Raw genomic sequence first — 22153 nt, 5'->3', positions numbered from 1 at the left:
CTGATTAACTCCACTAAAACACACAAAGACATTTTCAAAGCAGCCATCTGGTAATCGGAGGCTGACATATGAAGTGCTGTACATGGAAAGCACACAGGTTATTAAAAATATTAAAACTGTCATGGAAATAAAGTACATTACTATGTGGCAAACAGTTAGAAAAAATGTTGTCTTTACCACAAAGACTATAATACCATTCATCTTTTGGATTTACAGCTCTTGTATTTTTTCTGCTTTTATGCAAAAACACTGTTCTTTTTCTCTTATTACCCTAACATGTTTCGGCACCTCTGTACTGTCATCAGTGGGTTTTGTTTAATGAAAACTGTAAAAAGTGAACATATTTTGGGCTGTAACTGATCTAACAAAGAGAGGCCTAAAGACAGTTTTTGTTCATTTTTGTTCTTACCGTGATTTTGCATTATATTGTTTTGCAAGCGATCAGTAGAAGACACCATACTGACAGTCCTGCAAAACCGTATAATGTAAAATCATGGTAAGAACAAAAATGAACAAAAACTGTTCATAAGCCTCACTTAGTTACATCACTATGTTGACTTTTTACAGTTTTCAATAAACAAAACCCACTGACAATGGCACAGAAGTATCAAAATATGTTTGGGTAACAAGAGATAAAGCAGCGTTTTTGCTTTAAGGCGGAACCTATATCCAATAACTATGATACCAGTTAATCCCCTTATTTAGTTTAACAGACACTCACCAGAACCGGTAGTACAAAATTTATAGGCATGCATATGCAACAGAACATTAAATGCAATACACACATAGATTATAAAAATAGAAAACTTAGCAAGTAATTGTTCATTATAAGAAAACTACAGAACTTCATCTCGTATAAAGTTTTATTAGCATAGGCGACTCCCCATTCAATCCAGCTGAGTAAAACCTGAAAGCAACAACAGTGAGATTTTTGTGTAAATCCAAGCAGGGATTGAAGTGCTAGGCTAATGGGAAATGGAGATATGCACCCGTCACAGCAGACACAAAACTCAATGCCACTGAGATAGAAACTGAACCTGCATGCCAGATTGTTTGATATAAATTTATAATTGGATCTTTCTATAGACCACTGGACTCGTCCCTGGATTTAACTGAAAACTTTAGGAGTAACCTGAACCCTTTAGTATGTATATTCCCTGGTCATATTGTTACTGTCTGATGGAAGTGAATAAATGATCTGCCACCGTGTTCACTGACCTGTGACTTCCAGTAAGTGAGGACGCCATTCCTCAGCAGGAACCAGCGCTTTCGCCAGGTCTTCAGCTTGCCACCCAGCTTTGCAAGGTGGCCGCACTTCTCAAGGGAAGATTCTGTCCTCGTCCCCGTGGCTGGCACCGTCCCGGGAGGTCTGGGGGTAGTGGCATTGGCCGCGGGCACCGCCCCGCCATCCGTACATGCCGTCGACGACCGGTGGTGGTGGTGATGGTGGTGGTGGTGCAGCAGGCCGGCCAGTGACGAGTCAGCAGACGAGTCGCCCGACATGGCATCGGGTGGTATCGCGTAGTCGTCTGACATGCCGGACTCAAACGACGTGTCTGTCGGCATGGCGAGCTCGGTCGAGTGCACTTCAGCTATTTTACAATGGAACACTTTGTGTTGTAATCTAATAACCTGACAGCGTCTGTATTTTTTCGTACTTAGATCAATTTACTAACAAAAGATGCTTCATTTACCACAATGAACTGCAATTAAGAGATTTCTATGTAATTTATTTTGTGTTAACATCAGCTCTTACAACAGTTTACATTTCATTAACAGTTGCTTGTAAATAAAAGGCACTCACTGTTTCAATAACTTCCAAATGAACTTTCAGAAATAATAAAAATATTAGTTGAAAATTCATTTTTACTTAACTGAAGTGGTCTACAAAAGAAGTACTAAGGCACAAGAGTGTATTCTGAGGTATCACAGGTTATACATTCAGTTAGATTCAAAGGCAAAACAATTTATAGAGCAAAAAGCACTTTCTGGCTTCACATACGGAACTACTTGTTACCAGCATGTGATGCATTTGAAAATGCAACAGAAACTGTGATCAGTCTAATCCTTACTAAATCAAGGGTTAGCACTTTCTCCTGTCGACCCCTTCAAGTTGTGACCCCCTCAGGTGTAGAGAAACAAAATCCTCATGAAAATGTTAACACTAAATTTGGAATGAAGTTAGATTTTTAAAAATTAGTATTAGTTACTTTTTGACAAGTATTTAGCATTATTTATTTTTCAACATTTACAAACAGTTGTACTTTCAAACAAACAATGGAAAATTAGGGATTGAATAAGAACAATATGAAAAGGATAGATTGCTATTCACAGCACAGAGGAAGTGTTGAGGCACATTAAGAAAAGCTATCAGATTAAATCCACCGTCCCTAGCTTGTAAAGCATCTACATCTACATCTACATCTACATTGATACTCCGCAAGCCACCCAACGGTGTGTGGCGGAGGGCACTTTACGTGCCACTGTCATTACCTCCCTTTCCTGTTCCAGTCGCGTATGGTTCGCGGGAAGAACGACTGTCTGAAAGCCTCCGTGCGTGCTCTAATCTCTCTAATTTTACATTCGTGATCTCCTTGGGAAGTATAAGTAGGGGGAAGCAATATATTCGATACCTCATCCAGAAACGCACCCTCTCGAAACCTGGCGAGCAAGCTACACCGCGATGCAGAGCGCCTCTCTTGCAGAGTCTGCCACTTGAGTTTATTAAACATCTCCGTAACGCTATCACGGTTACCAAATAACCCAGTGACGAAACGCGCCACTCTTCTTTGGATCTTCTCTATCTCCTCCGTCAACCCGACCTGGTACGGATCCCACACTGATGAGCAATACTCAAGTATAGGTCGAACGAGTGTTTTGTAAGCCACCTCCTTTGTTGATGGACTACATTTTCTAAGCACTCTCCCAATGAATCTCAACCTGGTACCCGCCTTACCAACAATTAATTTTATATGATCATTCCACTTCAAATCGTTCCGTACGCATACTCCCAGATATTTTACAGAAGTAACTGCTACCAGTGTTTGTTCCGCTATCATATAATCATACAATAAAGGATCCTTCTTTCTATGTATTCGCAATACATTACATTTGTCTATGTTAAGGGTCAGTTGCCACTCCCTGCACCAAGTGCCTATCCGCTGCAGATCTTCCTGTATTTCGCTACAATTTTCTAATGCAGCAACTTCTCTGTATACTACAGCATCATCCACGAAAAGCCGCATGGAACTTCCGACACTATCTACTAAGTCATTTATATATATTGTGAAAAGCAATGGTCCCATAACACTCCCCTGTGGCACGCCAGAGGTTACTTTAACGTCTGTAGACGTCTCTCCATTGATAACAACATGCTGTGTTCTGTTTGCTAAAAACTCTTCAATCCAGCCACACAGCTGGTCTGATATTCCGTAGGCTCTTACTTTGTTTATCAGGCGACAGTGCGGAACTGTATCGAACGCCTTCCGGAAGTCAAGAAAAATAGCATCTACCTGGGAGCCTGTATCTAATATTTTCTGGGTCTCATGAACAAATAAGGCGAGTTGGGTCTCACACGATCGCTGTTTCCGGAATCCATGTTGATTCCTACATAGTAGATTCTGGGTTTCCAGAAATGACATGATACGCGAGCAAAAAACATGTTCTAAAATTCTACAAGAGATCGACGTAAGAGATATATGTCTATAGTTTTGCGCATCTTCTCGACGACCCTTCTTGAAGACTGGGACTATCTGTGCTCTTTTCCAATCATTTGGAACCCTCCGTTCCTCTAGAGACTTGCGGTACACGGCTGTTAGAAGGGGGGCAAGTTCTTTCGCGTACTCTGTGTAGAATCGAATTGGTATCCCGTCAGGTCCAGTGGACTTTCCTCTATTGAGTGATTCCAGTTGCTTTTCTATTCCTTGGACACTTATTTCGATGTCAGCGATTTTTTCGTTTGTGCGAGGATTTGGAGAAGGAACTGCAGTGCAGTCTTCGTCTGTGAAACAGCTTTGGAAAAAGGTGTTTAGTATTTCAGCTTTACGAGTGTCATCCTCTGTTTCAATGCCATCATCATCCCGTAGTGTCTGGATATGCTGTTTCGAGCCACTTACTGATTTAACGTAAGACCAGAACTTCCTAGGATTTTCTGTCAAGTCGGTACATAGAATTTTACTTTCGAATTCAATGAACGCTTCACGCATAGCCCTCCTTACGCTAACTTTGACATCGTTTAGCTTCTGTTTGTCTGAGAGGTTTTGGCTGCGTTTAAACTTGGAGTGGAGCTCTCTTTGCTTTCGCAGTAGTTTCCTAACTTTGTTGTTGTACCACGGTGGGTTTTTCCCGTCCCTCACAGTTTTACTCGGCACGTACCTGTCTAAAACGCATTTTACGATTGCCTTGAACTTTTTCCATAAACACTCAACATTGTCAGTGTCGGAACAGAAATTTTCGTTTTGATTTGTTAGGTAGTCTGAAATCTGCCTTCTATTACTCTTGCTAAACAGATAAACCTTCCTCCCTTTTTTTATATTCCTATTAACTTCCATATTCAGGGATGCTGCAACGGCCTTATGATCACTGATTCCCTGTTCTGTACATACAGATTCGAAAAGTTCGGGTCTGTTTGTTATCAGTAGGTCCAATATGTTATCTCCACGAGTCGGTTCTCTGTTTAATTGCTGGAGGTAATTTTCGGATAGTGCACTCAGTATAATGTCACTCGATGCTCTGTCCCTACCACCCGTCCTAAACATCTGAGTGTCCCAGTGTATATCTGGTAAATTGAAATCTCCACCTAAGACTATAACATGCTGAGAAAATTTATGTGAAATGTATTCCAAATTTTCTCTCAGTTGTTCTGCCACTAATGCTGCTGAGTCGGGAGGTCGGTAAAAGGAGCCAATTATTAATCTAGTTCGGTTGTTTAGTGTAACCTCCACCCATAATAATTCACAGGAACTATCCACTTCTACTTCACTACAGGATAAACTACTACTAACAGCGATGAACACTCCACCACCGGTTGCATGCAATCTATCCTTTCTAAACACCGTCTGTACCTTTGTAAAAACCTCGGCAGAATTTATCTCCGGCTTAAGCCAGCTTTCTGTACCTATAACGATTTCAGCTTCGGTGCTTTCTATCAGCGCTTGAAGTTCCGGTACTTTACCAACGCAGCTTCGACAGTTGACAATTACAATACCGATTGCTGCTTGGTCCCCGCATGTCCTGACTTTGCCCCGCACCCGTTGAGGCTGTTGCCCTTTCTGTACTTGCCCAAGGCCATCTAACCTAAAAAACCGCCCAGCCCACGCCACACAACCCCTGCTACCCGTGTAGCCGCTTGTTGCGTGTAGTGGACTCCTGACCTATCCAGCGGAACCCGAAACCCCACCACCCTATGGCGCAAGTCGAGGAATCTGCAGCCCACACGGTCGCAGAACCGTCTCAGCCTCTGATTCAGACCCTCCACTCGGCTCTGTACCAAAGGTCCGCAGTCAGTCCTGTCGACGATGCTGCAGATGGTGAGCTCTGCTTTCATCCCACTAGCGAGACTGGCAGTCTTCACCAAATCAGATAGCCGCCGGAAGCCAGAGAGGATTTCCTCCGATCCATAGCGACACACATCATTGGTGCCGACATGAGCGACCACCTGCAGATGGGTGCACCCTGTACCCTTCATGGCATCCGGAAGGACCCTTTCCACATCTGGAATGATTCCCCCCGGTATGCACACGGAGTGCACATTGGTTTTCTTCCCCTCTCTTGCTGCCATTTCCCTAAGGGGCCCCATTACGCGCCTGACGTTGGAGCTCCCAACTACCAGTAAGCCCACCCTCTGCGACTGCCCGGATCTTGCAGACTGAGGGGCAACCTCTGGAACAGGACAAGCAGCCATGTCAGGCCGAAGATCAGTATCAGCCTGAGACAGAGCCTGAAACCGGTTCGTCAGACAAACTGGAGAGGCTTTCCGTTCAGCCCTCCGGAATGAATAGTGTGAGTCACTTCCTTGTGAGATTGCAAAGTGATCTGGGCCATGATCAAATGTGTGTTAATGATCATGGCTGAGTCACCATCCAGCCCAAGTATAATTTTTAGGCAGTTTCCCATGCTCGTTTAGACCAACGTTGGGCTGATCCTCACATTCTGTCGCACAAAACATGATATGCAACAATTAAAATACAATCACACAAACAAACAAAAATTACACAAGTCACAGACTAATCATGCCCTACCTGAGGTTATCTTGACATCTGCAGTGCCATGAAGGGCAACCACCTATAATGTCAAATAAAATACAGACTGCTGATATTGAATGACAGTATGGGCTGTACATAAAACATGGTAAATCTTAATGAAGAGAGGAAGGAGGAGGACTTAGTCCAACAGCTAAATAACATCTACCGGTCTATTTTCAATGTGCCTGTTTGGCACTCAATATCTCCTCAACATCATGAATAGTTATCTATTCTCTTCATATCACTGAACTTCCAAACATTAAGATTGAAATTTAATCACTCAAAAATGCCCCAAATGTTGATAGCTCTTTGTAAATTAATTGATTTACTTGTACTTAAGCTTGTTGACTATGGTTTTGTACCTCTAAATATTTCACAAATATCTCATGCATGTGTAACTGTTGAAAAAAGTATTTGGTTGGACAGTATTTGAGTGCCATAACTGGTTGAGCACTGGATTGTATAAAATGTATCACTGGGTTTTGTCCGAGTTGATATTTGACAGAAAAAGCTAACTGCAAAGATATTTGCAATGATGCTTTCCAATTGAAAAAAATAAAAATAAAAGACAAATAATAAGAAAAGTGTGACTAGTTACTAATTGTGTCAACAACCTTGGTCCATTTCATCCTGCATCGGAGTTAAGTAAAATATATTCATTCCTAATAAGTGGTGATATAATATTTGGGTCATCTTCCAAGTTAATTAATGTAAAGACACAATTGGATTCCATTACAGTGTACATCCAAAATCACTGTCAACTTCATGGCCTGACAGAAAAAGGTATAATGTAGTAGACAATTTAAAAAACCTTGTAACTACCCTAATTCTTACTCTTTTGTATCTTGAAGCTTTTTGACACTGTAGTGGAGTGCACTGTGTTCAAAGCTGCAGTCTTTGTCATATGACAGAAGCAAATGTCTCAGCTAGCAACTACCAAAACTGTTAATTTTGATAAATAAACACATTTAGAAGCAGTACAGTTGAAAACTGCTGTACAACCAAATTTTTTCAGCATTTAAGCCACCTATGACCTACAGTTACACATGTTGCTTCATTCTTAAATTATTTCCTCTCTTGCCCATGTTCCTTCATTCTCTGATTCTCTATTGCTCACTTGTTTTCACTGACTTATACGTCTTTATTCTGCAAGTCACCTTATAGTGTGTGACGGAGGGTGCATTGTGTACCACTGTCCCTGCTCCTCATTTTTCTTGTTTCAATCTTGAACAGTGTGCAGAAAGTTGTCAACAAGCTTCCGTTTCAGCTCAGATCTCTCCAGTCTTGTCTTAATGATCTTTTCTGCAAGAAGCAATATATTGGTCAAGTCTTCTACGAATGTACATTCTCAAAATTTTAATAGTAAACAACATCGTGATAAGCAATGCCTCTTTTGCAGCATCTGCCACTAGAGTCGGCTGAGCTTTCCCGTGATGTTTTTGCTGTTGCTAAGCAAATCTGTGATGAAATGATCTGTTGTTCTTTGGATCTCCTCTATTTCCTCTATCAATCCTTCCTTACACTGGGTCCAGACTGCCAAAAAATGCTCAAGTATCAGTTGAGCAACGATTGTCTTAAGTTACCGTTTAGTGAGTGGGCTACTTTTCCTGAGGATTCCTCTAATAAATCTCAGTGTGGCATTCACTTTCCTTTCAGTTAGTTTTGCATGGCTATCACACTCTAAATCACTCTGCATCCATGTTCCAAGAACTGGATGTGATGTGTGCTTTAAGTAACTTTTCTGACAATATGCTTGTTGTTCTATGTACTTTCCCAACAGATTGATCCACTGCTCTCACTGCCTGAATCTCAAACCACTGTTTCCCATGTCTTCTCTACTGATTCTTGACTTTCTTACATCCTCCTGTACTTCTTTTACAAGAATAATTTGTATTTTTTCTGTCCTCCTGGTTAGGCAATACCTTATTTCAACCCTTTACAGTTTCATTCTTCGTAAGCTTTCACATACAAACTACAAAGAAAACCAGCTTTCTTTTTTATTGCAGCTGAGGAAAACAACAGCAATGTACCATGAAGGAATTAGCCAAATGGAATGGAAATTCGTAAATGTGAAGTACATGCACAAAAAAAAGAAAGATTAAAATTTCAGAAAAACTGGATGATATACACAAGAGAAAGAGGTTCACAGACTGTGCAAGTCAATAACATGTCGGTCCACCTCTGGCCCTTATGGAAGCAGTTATTTGGCTTGGTATTGATTGATAGAGTTGTTTGGATGTCCTGAGATATACCATGCCAAATTCTGTCCAATTCATGAGTTCAGTCATCAAAATCCTGAGCTCGTTGGAGGACCCTGCCCATAATGCTCCAAACACTCACAAATGGGAAGAGATATGGGGCAGATCCAAAGACCTTGCTGGCCAAGGTAGAGTTTGGCAAGCACAGAGAGACATAGTAGAAATTAAGAACTTCCAGCATTGCAGCACAGCAGCAATCTTAAGTATCAAAATAATTATGAAAAATCCACCTCGATTGCACAAACTACCTGGTGTTTAGCTAGGTTTCAGTGTGGGTAACCACACCTTCTTCAGAACAAATATAAAACAGCTTGCCAGCCTTTGACTATGCCTACTTAGGCAAGCTGTTTTATATTTGTTCTGAAGAAGGCGTGGTTGAATCCTAGGTAAACCCCAGGTAGTTTGTGCAATTGAGGCAGATTTTTCATGATTATAATAGAAACTTCCACAACCTGCAGGCAGGTGGTGGCAGGTCTATAATGCTGCCTCGGGGATGTCATAAATCACTTATATTTCCAGCAATAACTACGAAATACAGCAAAAACAAAACTATTTTGGTGAACAAGACAAGTGTTTTTATATTTATTTCTAACTGCGAAGACTGTTTTGTGGTATGTGTGGCTTTTTGAGTAATATGATGATTGTTTTGATGTTTCATGTAAATATTTGAATAATGTTTGGGTTTTATTATCATTTTGTTCCTCATAAAAGTACTGTGACAAAGAAAATTTATGTTAACAGAATCTTCTGTTGGTTCTTGGTAGAACAACATTATAATAAATGAAAAGCGCCAGTTTGCTTTTGTTCTACAATATTACTTTTATTGTTAAGCGGTTTTTGGCTTACAAGGCCATCTTCAGACATTTACTGAGTATTATCACCAAAGAAGTGGTGATAACACTCAGTAAATGTCGGAAGATGGCCTTGTAATCTGAAAACTGGTTAACAATGAAAGTAATATTGTAGAACAAAAGGAAACTGGTGCTTTTCATTTCTTATAAAGAAAATTTAGTTGGACTTCTCAGTTTAGCAGCCCCAAATGATCTAGATTCATCCTGATGAAGGAAAATCAATCAGTGCAATTTTACCTCACATTTTATAATAGGTAACAAGAAGAGTAGATGGTGCAGGATAAGACTGCTCTGCTGTCACCTCACCTCTCTTCATGCTCTTGGACGGGGAGCCGGAGGAAGAGCGCTTGGCCGGCGAAAGGCTGGACGTCGTCTTGAGGCTTTTCGAGGGGCTGGACAGCGACGTGTCCGTGTCACCACTGCTGCTGTTGGTTGCCCGCGTGCTGTGTCCTGCACCATCACCACCCTCACCATCTGATGAATCGTCCGACGAGTCGCCAGTAAATGGCACCGACCGAATTTGGCTGGCACGCTGTACGGACGAGAGGGTGCGTCAGTGACACGAGTTTGTTTGGTGTAGGAATGAAAGAAGGGGATGGGGGCAGAGTGGAACATCATGGTTTGGCACCTCACCATCAGGAAGTGAGGCAATGTCTTCTAGGACAGCCAGGTAGGTAACATTTAATTTTGTCAGGGGTCAAATGTATGTCAGAAATTTTGAGGTACGGAGTAAATTAAAGAAGACTATGAAACTTCCAGACAGATTGAAACTGTGTGCCAACTAGGAATCAAACCTGCAACCTGCTGCCTTTTGACCAGCAAATCAGTGCACACTGTGCTACTGAGTGAAAATTCATTCTGGGCACATTCTCATAGTCTGTGGCTAGCCCATTTGTCCACAGTATGCTTTGTTCGACAGGTGGTAGTCCAGAATGGCAGGCAGGAGGTTTATGAAGTTTGGAATGTAGGAGATGAGGTATTGGCAGAAATAAAGCTGTGAGGATGGATTGTAAGTTGGGCCAGACAGCTCTGCCACCACAGCTTTTGCCCAAAAAAGACTATAGGTTTTGGGTTTGAGTCCTGGCCTGTGAAATTTGGAATACAGGAGATGAGGTATTGGCAGAAGTGAAGCTGTGAGGACAGGTCATGAGTAAGACCTGACAGCTTAGTCAGAGTACTTGCCCACAAAAGACGAAAGGTTCTGGGTTCGAGTCCCAGCATGACACACAGTTCTGATGTACCGAGAAGTTTCAAATCTGTACACACTCCACTGCAGAATGAAAACTCATTGTGGAAGCTAGAAGACATTTAGAAAGGCTACAATGTTTTGTACACAATCTACTTATAACACAGTTCTGCCGTGTATCACAGATCAAGTTTTTAACATTGTCTATTTTATGGACTTTATTGAGGTGGAGGTTGTTAAATCAGTTATTAGTATTATTCAGCATATGACAGACAGCAATTCAATGTTAACTCACAGTTACGCATTTTGGATGTCATTGCTATGATTATATTGCAATGTGCTCATACTGTCAATCAAAAGTAGTTAGATTTTTCCAAGTAGGAGCCATAACACTCGAGCGAGTGTATCGTTTTTTAATAACAGAAGCAGGTGCATGGCATACTTTGTGCACATGTCAAGAATAGCTCTCTCTATGTTGCCAAGATAAATATGTGTAAGCAAAATCACAGTTTAATCTTATTTTAATGAAACAATGATACAATAAACTTAATTATATGAGCTAAATCATTGTTTCATTAAACAATAAGAAAGTAAATATTCATTATATCATTCTGTTGCCGTATGCAAGTGTTACCTCACAATAACGAACCACTAGAAGCATTAAACACCACAGGTGCATCAGATCCCAGCCAAACACTTATTCCACTACTAATCATGTTGTAAACAAGTGCCTCTTTGTGAGATTACACTACTCGCTTGGAATTTGAGTAATTTTCTTAGATGGTTTATAAATTTTTTCCCACCTACCTCACTGTTTATTTTATCTTACTGCTGCTCACTTGGACGTACGACTACACAACTTACTAGTGTGCTAGCTGAAGCAACAATGAAGGAATAGGCACAGGTCTGCAACTGTACAACAATAATGGAATGGCTCTGACAAATGGGTAATTGTGTGATGGGCAGAACAGTGGAACACAAGTTGGAAATTTTGATATGGGATAAGGACTTTTTTTACCTTTTAAGTTTACCTGGCCTGGTGGCTGAGATGTGGAGTGCCAGACCACAGGTCTTTGATGTGACCCCCTCAATATTATCTGTCATGAAACTTCCTAGCAGGCTAAAACTATGTGCCAGACAGACTAAAACTTGGAACCTTCACAGCTTGTGGGCAAGTGCTCTACCAACTGAGGTACCCAAGCATGACTCATGACCCATCCTCACAGCTTTACTTCCACCAGTGCCTCATCTCCTACATTCCAATCTTCACAGAAGCTCTGCTGTGAACCTTGCAAGGCTAGCATCCCTGGAAGAAAGGCAAATGCCCTGAGTTCAAGTCTTGGTCTGGCACACAGTTTTAATGTCAGGAAGTTTCATATCAGCTCACACTCTGCTGTAGAGTGAAAATTTCATTCAGATTATTATCTGTCACTTCTCACTTCTTTCACTTCTGGCAATTTTTGTTGATGTGAAAAACATGGAAATGCAACATGTTTTGGAGTGCAAGTTAAACTGTAGGTCACACTGTAATTGGGGCAGGAGAGTCAATTTCGAGGTCAGAGAAAGGCAACGGCATACCAACTCCAGTAAGAGATTACCTACAAAAAGGACTGCAGTGTTGAAATGTATCTACGGGTCTTATTATTGATTTATTTTTTGACTGCTACTCTGAAAAACTGAAGTACTTGTGATGTTTCTTTGGACACCGGCTGCCACATGGTGAGAATGTTAGGCTGTGGTCACAGTGGCACAGGTCTCGGTGGCTTCCACCAACTACCAATGTGGGCCAAAGATGTCTGATCTTTCCTAATGAGTATGCCACTACATGCTGATCTCATTGCCTGAATGTATACACTTTGGATGACAATTGGTAAAATTCAGATCAGTTTGTTTTCCTCAGTCGTATTGGCTGACACAACGTGAAACATTGACTGTGAGAAACTGATAAGTTTAGTCAAGGAGAAGCAGGAGATAGTGTTCAACATCCTGTCAACAATGGAGTCATTAGAGTCGAAGCACAAGCTCAGATCAGGGAAGGATGGGGAAGGAAATCAGCCATGCCCTTTCAATGGAACCACAGCAGTATTTGCCTGAAGCAATTTAGGGAAATCACAGAAAACCTAAACAGGATGGTGGGTTTGAAGCATCGCCCTCCCATATGTGAGACCAATGTGCTAACCACTGTCCCACCCTGCTCGGTTTTAGGCAAAGAAGAGGTTTGTGGCATCCTCAGGATGAAAAATATAATCGGGATATAGTTTGCAGTCTATGAAACGAAATTGTAGGTTTCTTACAAACCACAAATGGGCAAATTCTGTATCAGAAATTTTAGGAATAAATTGTAACCTCAAAAAATTTGTTCCATTGAGAAGGATGGAGTACCTATTGTTAAAGCTACTGTAGTGGATCTTTTTTGGATTGTGGTAGGTGGATATTAGCTGTGTAAAATAATTTTACTGCTTATCGGCGTTTATATGCGAGCAGGTTGGTGATTCTGTTAGATGACCTGGTTTGCAAATGTGATGTACTTATGTGTTTCCACTTTTCAGTTCTTTAAGTGGTCAGAATATCTTATTCTACACTTTGTTTATCTTTCACAAGTATGCTGAATGAATCATTGGAGGTTAATTGACATATGTCTGCACAACTTCAAAGAAAACTCAGCAAACCAGTGTTTGTAATCTTGCTCTTCAAGGTCGTTATGAATCATCTTGCGGTGGTAATACAATATTTGTCCCTTCATTTTGTATATTTGTAAAACTTGTATGGTGATTCCAATAATGGAGGACAGAGTGTACAGTACTTGCCGCGTTCTTTTAGAGACAGTTATAGCTCATTCATATGTACTCGGCATCTTTTCAATAGCACAATCCTCTTTACTATGAAAAGGATAGTTGCTGCTCACCATACACTGGAGATGTTGAGTTGCAGATGAGCACAACAAAAAGACTGTCAAGAAAGAGGGCTTTAGGCCAACAAGGCCTTTGTCAAAAATAGACAACACACACACACACACACACACACACACACACACACACACACACGGCAATGCAACTCACACACACATCACATGACCACAGTCTCAGGCTGCTGAGGCCAGACTGATAGCAGCAATGCTTGATGGAAGAGACAATCATTGGTCAGAACTGAATGCTGAATGGTGAGTAGCAATTATCCTTTCCATAACATTGTTACACTCCATCTGGATTTTCCAATGTTTAAAATCCATATTATAGCACTTGTCAGCAAGCACAGAGATGGTGTGATATCCACCCAATTCCTGGGGCTAAAACTAAACCTACTTGTACAAAGAATAGATTCCAACATAACCTAACCTTCTTAACCCTGCTATAAACTGGTGAAGGAGATTGAACACAGTGTGACCAAGCTGTCAGACAATGTTATCAGACAACCTCTGGCAATGATGTCTGAAGACTGTTGTCTGTGCCATAGTGAATACAGCCTTACTCTCAAAACATATAGTGGAGAATCAACATAGAATTGTTGTGTGTTTCATGCTGAATAAGTATGTACAGTAAAACCCAATTTTAATGTCGCCATATTTTTTTCCCAATTTTTACATTCATTTTTGTCAGTCCCAACAGCAGTCCTATTCTCTAAATACAGTGGTTTCCTACCATAAGTGATTCCATGTTACAACATTTCCTGCATTTTAAGTTTTCTTTTACATTGATTATCATATACATTTCTGCAAAAAGTGCATTGTATTCCTGCTCAAAGTCAGCTATGGAACAAAAAAGACTATACACAAAATTATTGATAATGTAACAGCATTAGCTCAGTAAGCAATATTTTCATTGTCAGTGTGTTGGATCATGGCCATGCATTATAGGTTTGCAGTGTTTGGGAGGGAGGGAGAGTACACCGAGTCACTGCTGTAATGATAATTGTGATCTGATGATAGTGATTCTAGTAGCAATCTCCCTTCTGCTCATTGTATTGTATTACAGCAATATACAATTTCACTGTCCACATAATAGAGTCTTTAATAGTAAAACGTCACCAGTAGGAACATTCTGTGACTTATCCAAAGCATCTGATTGTGCGAACCATGACATTATGTTAGAGAAATTACAACTCTATGGTATAAATGGAACAGCATATGAGTGGTTTAAGCCATATCTACAGAACATGAAGCAAAAAGTCTCTTTATATGCTTCAAGTGATTCAAAGGAGTTTGCCACTTCATCTAACTGGGGTGAAATTACATTAGGTGTTCCATAAGGTTGGATCATGGGACCCCTCCTGTTCTTGATATATGTGAATGACCTGCCTTCTTATGTGAAACAAGATGCTGAACTGACACTGTTTGCTGATGATAAAAGCATAATTATTAATCCAGTAAAAGAAAGTCCAATAGAAAATGATACAAAAAAGGTCTCTGGAAAAGTTATTGATTGGTTTTCTGCGAATGGGATTGCTCTGAACTTTGAAAAAACACAGTACATCCAATTTTCTGCTGCAAAAAGTATAATTCCTTCAATAAACATAACACATCAAAAGAAGTCAGTAGCCAGGGTAGAGCATACAAAGTTTTTGGGTGTACATATAGATGAGAATCTTAATTGGAAAATTCGTATTTTGGATCTCCTAAAGCGACTAGGTTCAGCAACTTTTGCAATCAGAATAATTGCCAATTTTGAGGATGTAGAAATTAGTAAGCTAACATACTTTGCATACTTCCACTCTCAGATGTCATACGGAATAATATTCTGGGGCAACTCAACACTTGGGCAAAAGGTATTCACTGCTCAAAAGAAAGTAGATAGTATAATGTGTGGTGTTCATAGTCGCACATCTTGTAGGCATCTGTTTAAAAGGTTAGGAATTCTTACAACTACTTCACAGTACATTTACTCAGTAGTGAAATTTTTTCTCAGCAACATGGACATTCTTGATTACAATAGCAGAAAAAAGAAAGACTTACACTATCCTTTACTTAACCTACCTTTGTCACAGAAAGGGGCAAAATATGCTGCTATAAAACTTTTTGATAAATTACCAGATGAAATAAAATGTCTGACAGACAGCAGTAATAGTTTAAAAACAAACTGAAATCATACCTCCTTGACAACTCCTTCTATACCACAGATGAATTCTTCAATATGAGTAAATAAATCTAGAGATGTAATACATACATTTTGTGCATGTAAGGGAATGGAATACATAATAGAAATATTTAGGTGTAACACTATAATGTAAACAAAAAAAAAACTTGTTTCCTGTGCGCATTTCTTGTGCATTTGACACATTCCACATCATAATGGTTTTTCTGTGCTGTCTGCAATAAGCTGTAGATTTTTGCCTATTGTTCTTTGTTTACAAAGGCTATCAACTTCAGCATTTTAACCAATATTGTGTTACAAGTTTTATTTACCATAATTTTATAATGATTATCAATAATAAGTCTCATACCAGAAGATGAATATCTTTTTAATGTGATTTCATTAAAGATGTTTGCTTTCGTGTTTTATTTACACCATTGGACATGATTGGAATGAACTGGGAAACCCGCACACACATTTGTGCCTGTCAGTACTTGGCCATGGCCTTTGTGATTGATGCAACGTATACTATGGAGATATAAGTAGAGATAATTGCTGAAGAAAGAAAAAACACAATTAATTATTTCACATTTTTTAAATAGGCAAAATTTAAATTGTTTTAATTTTATATTTTGAACAGTATGAAGAGAATGACAGTAAGAGCAATTTATTAATTTTTGGTTGTTTTGTTTGCTAAGATTTTGTGTATTTTAAACTTTCCTGTGTTTTACACTTCTTTAAGTCACTCCACTAAAAAGTGGAAAATGGTAGTTTTACTGTACATGAAATATTCAAAATGACCACCTCCTTAGCTACAAAAGGACATGGGTTCCATTCCTGGTACCCCCACAGATTTTTTCTGATCTAGGGAGGATCGGTACAGGGTCCATACAGGCTTTGTGAAGCAAAGAGGAGGAGCTGCTCAAATAAAGAAGCAGCTGCATTGTCAGGCTCCATCTGCTGGCAACAAAGGCCAGAGGGCCCAGCAGCATATCAATCATGTGTCCAATGACCACAAGAGGGAAGATAAAAAAGTAACACACAATACTTTTACTATCTTTTACCTACTTTTCTATATAGTCACCAATGTTCTCAACACATTCCTCCCATAGTGGTGCCAGTTTCGATATGCCCTGTTCACAGAAGTCTATGTGGCTGGAGTATAGCCATCTGCAAGCTACTGATTTCACTTCTGCATCTGTCGCAAAGCATCGGCCAGCCAGAAATTTGCTCATGGGGATCAAACAGATGAAAGTCCGACAGTGCAAGGTGAGCCTGTATGGCGGATGCTGAGTGCAACTCCCACCTAAATTTGGTGATTTTCTCATGAACAGGAGCAGCAACATGGGGCGAGCACTATCATGTAGAATTCTGACACTGTCAGCATTAATGTTGTGGCGATTGTTTTGAAGGGTCTAATGCAACTTAACCCAAGTTTTAAAGTAGGCTGCAGCATACACAGTGGTCCATTGTTCAGTGAAGTCCACCAGTAATACGTGATGCATATCCCAGGACATTGTCACAAGCACTTTCCTATCAGACTGAGCCACTCTGAATTTTTTTTGTACTCTAGAACCACCTCGTTCTGTCCCATAGAGGCATCTTTGGTTTCAGGCATGAAGTGGTACATCCCCGACTCATCTCCAATGACAAATGCCTTTCAGAAAGTCATGCCCTTCTGCGGCTTGATGAATAAAGTGATCCAAGCTTGTCATTATTTGCTCACTCTTCTGGTTGCCTGTTCAGTTCTTAGGCATGCAGTGAACACTAACTTTGTGAAATTTCACCACATCAAGAACAATATCATACGATGCACCATTGGAAATGCCGAACTGCTGCATAAGGTTTGCAGTTGCACATGCTGCTCATTCAAAATTGTTGCCTCAATAGCTCTGATATTCTTCAGGGTTGCAGCTGTTACTGGCTGCCTGGAGTGTGGTGAACCACTAAGGTTCACACAACCCTCTTGGAAGAATGCACACAACCCGGAGACATTGTTATGCACACACCATGCATGTCCCTGTAAATTTTACTTGGTTCATGCCCTCTGGCCCATAAATATCAAACTATACTTCGCTACTCTTCACAGGTCGAGGGCAGTAACATGTGCACCACATTTGTTCCATAGTTCAGGCTTCTCTTGCTATAGCTGCACTTGAAAACAAAATAACCTCTGTAGCATAAACTTCAAACCAAATTCTTGCAAAATTTCAATAGACCAGCTGCAATACCAGGGTAGAAAAAGAATTATTGTGCATTATTTTCCGATCCATCCTCAAAGATTGCTCCTCATACTGCCTCCTAGGCAGCAGCTGAGCAGTCAAAACAGGCCTAATGCCTAATCCACATACATGTTTACATTTCTAAGTATTCAAAATCTGTAAAGAAAAGAAGTTACCAAAATATTTAATAATATTAAGTGGCTAAGTGAGGAACTGAAAAGCCCTTTTAGATACATGACGAGTAGCAGTGTCTGTTATCAAAATGTGCATGACATGTGGTAATGTACTGAAAATGGGACTCAGTATTTACAAAAATCAGAGGAGAAAATGTTTGAAAAACAGCACTGTAATGAAGTAAATATTAACTTGCTGATAGCTGATAAACAGCAGCTATACAGTAAATCCAAGCAGGCATTAGATTTTTTTCAAGATAGTTGCTTCCTTACTAATTTACTTGATTAAATTTATATTGTGTATTTATGTATGGCACTAAGCAGTACTGACATAGTTTACTATTAATACCTGGGGATTCAAAAATAGAGAACAGATTTCAATTGTTTATTACAGACAATCTATTAAAGGTAGAAACATGTTGCACCTGTCACTGGATAGAGGAAATTACTAAGTTCTGAGACAGCTGTGCCATTATGTGTGGGATGAAATGGTCTACCATTCTGGGATTTCTCAAACAATGCACGGTGCTCATGTTGAGTGTCTGTGCAAACATAAAACTTTGAAATTTCCTCTATCCTGTGATATGCACAAGGTGTTTCTAATTTTCATAGTTTGTCTGTAATAAACAACTGAAACCTATTCTTTCTTTTTGAATCACCCTGTACAATGTATAGATCATATAAGGGGCAGTCAAATGAAAATAAGGCAAATTGAAAAATGGTAAGTGAACTGTTTGCTATTTCAAACATAATTGCCATAACTGTTAATAAATTTATCCCACTGTGAAACAAAATGTCAATGACTTGATGGAAAAATTATTGGGATTGCCCCAAATTGTACCTGAGTGTGCAGCTCTTCATCCAAAGCAAATCAATGGTCACAAGTATCTTTCTTCAGGGCACCAGTAATATGGAAATTGCATGGAGAGAGAGCAGGACTATACAGAGGACGGGCAGGCTCACAGCCCAATGAAACGTTATTCCCTCTTTATAACAACAACTAGACTCTTGGGGTTAGTTTTATGAACAGACATGGCTGATAAATTAGAAACATGTTTGTGATAAAATCAGTATGTTAGCTTTCTCAGGAACCTAATTATTGACAGGTTTGAATACCTACAATTAGTGGTGATGAGGAAGCTAGAGTACTGATTACTGAAAAAAAAATACTGAAATATACTCCCAGTATCTGTTATTTTAAGTTCTACAAAGCTAACTTACAGAAAAATTTCAAAATTTATTTTCTAAATTAATTTATTAGATATACTCATTAGACACATTGTTGATCTCCACTTATAGTTTTAACAACACAAGCAGATCTTTAAAGCACTTTGAGTTATTAAGAGCATTATTCTTGCAGTAATGATGATTTGTTTGGACAAATTCACATCTAGACAACACAAAAAACTTAACCACATTGTCAAAATGTACAAACACATAAATTTAAGATAAAGTGGGCCAATTCTGATAAGAACAGGTTATTAAGTCACATATCTAACAAGATAGTGGGCTAGAAGAATTGTGGGTGCAGTTTAACTGTTCACCCCAAACAGCCATAAGTTTCACAGCTGAAGGCTTTCAACAATCATTTGGTAATGGATGAAATAAAAGTTCATTGTCACTTCAAACTGCACCAACATTATGGTAAGCCTCATGAAGCAAACTGCAGGTGCCAAATCACTCACCCCTTTGACGGTGGCGTAGACAGGCACTGAGATGTCACAGTAGCCACCAGCCGGCTGATGCCCCGCACTGGTGTGGCCTGTGGTGCCATCTGCCTGCAGGCCACCAGCTGCCACCTGGTAGATGCGCGACTCCCATGAGGGGAAGCGGTGCAGTGGAGGCGTCGGCGGTCGACATGCGTCCGTTGAGCCACTCGTTGTGCTGCTCGTACTGCCCCCTGCAGTGCGAGTGAGATTTCACCCATTTGTATTATATTTCTGGTGAGTTTCATTAGCAGAACTACTGCAATAGTCCTAAATATTTTCTCTGCACTCTCTGTGCTGCACTGATAAACACTTCCATCAGGGTACTGGGGAGACCTATCTCTCTCTCTCTCTCTCTCTCTCTCTCTCTCTCTTTCTCTCTCTCTCTCTCTCTCTTTCCAAATGTGGTATTACTAAAAAGTAGCAGATGAAGTGAAAGAGCACTACTATCCAGAAAGTGAGGCTATAAAGGATAAACAAGGCAAAGAAAGGTGTCACCATCATTAGCAGTTCATATCCAACACAGCACAAAATGCGAATGAACAAAATTACAGACTGATAGTGCATACCTCGGATAAACATTGCTTTCTCCACAGCTGTGGCAATGATCCAGAATGGACCATTTTTGTTTAACAATTAGTAGTTGTATAAAAAATTCCTACAACAATACAATTTTGGTAAAATGAGAATAGGAAATGTCAAATCCTTTAAGGAAAGCTAAAGTAGTAAACAGAGAGATGTTGATAAATAGGAACACAGTGCAGGAAATGATACCTGAGGTGATAAAAAAGAAATAGGTCTGATGAGCATATCCCTGGAATTGAACAAGTGTGTCTTCAGAAGAAAACTGTGGATTGGACAATGGGGATAATGGAGAAGGAGAAGAAACTGGAAGTATTTTAGGAATGACTATACTTTCTGCCTGGACTGTTAGGAAGTGTATTTATTTACAAAGTGCCACTTTGGCTTTTGTGTCATTCTCAAGCAACTGCTGTAACAACATAAATAGCTGAAAACCCAATTCAAATTCTTGTGTCAAAAAACATTTAACTCAATTAATCTCCAAAAATTTAACACCTTTTCCCACCTCATTGAAGTGTGTCAAGAATGTTCAGTCCTCTTTAGAAGTACAGTATCATCCTCATGTCATCCATGATATATTACTACCGCATGCATAGAAACAAGAGGATGTACTGGTTCATTAAAAACAAGAATATTATGTTAACTGTGAATCTGATGCATGCACAGTGGTAAGTAATAGTACAATATTGACACGAATTTGATCACAATAATTACAGTAAATAAAACTTTCATAATATATATAAAAACAAAGATGAGGTGACTTACCGAACAAAAGCGCTGGCAGGTCGATAGACACACAAACAAACACAAACATACACACAAAATTCAAGCTTTCGCAACAAACTGTTGCCTCATCAGGAAAGAGGGAAGGAGAGGGGAAGACGAAAGGAAGAGGGTTTTAAAGGAGAGGGTAAGGAGTCATTCCAATCCCGGGAGCGGAAAGACTTACCTTAGGGGGAAAAAAGGACAGGTATACACTCGCACACACACACATATCCATCCACACATACAGACACAAGCAGACATATTTAAAGACTTTCATAATATGTTGAGTGAATTTGAGTGTAAAACACACATAAGGTTCCTGTTTTTAGTAAAGTAAAATGTCCTTTTACATAATACTTTCTTCTGCAAAGGACACAAATATGCAAATATTGTTGAGACAAGAATGATGTCCTCTTAAGAATAATTTATTTTTCTTTGTGGAATTACTACAAGGAGACAAGACTTACCTTCAGGACACGGAAATCTGAGTACTATGAACAGAGGCATTTAAAGGCAGAAACTGTTAGTTTCTTCCTTGTGAAGGACAGGGGATTAAGTTGGGGAAGGTTAGAAAGGAAGGGAAGGTCACTTGCACCCAAGGTTGACAGGGAAACACCTGCTATGGGTCTAAAAGTTGGCATACTTTCCACATGTGCCCATGGAAAAAATTTAAGATTTCTTCTCCTGAAGATTCAGTACAGCAAAGCTTTTCTGTCTTTTCTCAAGCATATTTTCCTACAAGCATATTTTCCTACTGATAAGGTTACTTCTTTGTATTAATATAGCTCATAACTGGAAAAAATAACATTAATTTTGGCACCTTCTTTTTCAAGTGCTGTAATTTACATAAAATGGCAGTGTACAAGTGGTACTTACCAGAGAAGCAGTTGCTGTAATTGAGGGATAGGAGAGTGAGAGAGGCAGTGAGGGGTGATACTACAGTACAGAAGCACATAAATGATAATGGTGATGGTGATGACAGTGGCAGTAACAGTTCAGTCGATTATATGAATGACTATTAATGGTGGATACGTTATTGAACCTGGAGAGAACAATAATTTTAGAGAAAAACAGCACACAGACTTCCCACTGAATACAAATT

General features: G+C 39.8%; 1 protein-coding gene across 1 annotated transcript in view; it reads right to left on the bottom strand.

The window, feature by feature from the left end:
- Nucleotides 1-22153, bottom strand: part of LOC124550940 (uncharacterized protein CG43867) — a 396962-nt gene that overhangs the window by 113956 nt on the left and 260853 nt on the right. The window contains exons 8-10 of the mRNA XM_047125748.1: nt 19684-19898; nt 9658-9883; nt 1219-1592 (exon numbers count right to left, since the gene is read on the bottom strand). Coding sequence (XP_046981704.1) covers nt 1219-1592; nt 9658-9883; nt 19684-19898 — 815 coding nt within the window. The remainder of the gene's footprint in view (nt 1-1218; nt 1593-9657; nt 9884-19683; nt 19899-22153) is intronic.

The sequence above is a fragment of the Schistocerca americana genome, chromosome 9, assembly GCF_021461395.2.
Source record: "Schistocerca americana isolate TAMUIC-IGC-003095 chromosome 9, iqSchAmer2.1, whole genome shotgun sequence".
Lineage (NCBI taxonomy): Eukaryota > Metazoa > Arthropoda > Insecta > Orthoptera > Acrididae > Schistocerca > Schistocerca americana.
Note: the sequence above shows the minus strand (reverse complement) of the source record. Positions and strands in the feature narration are given on the sequence as shown.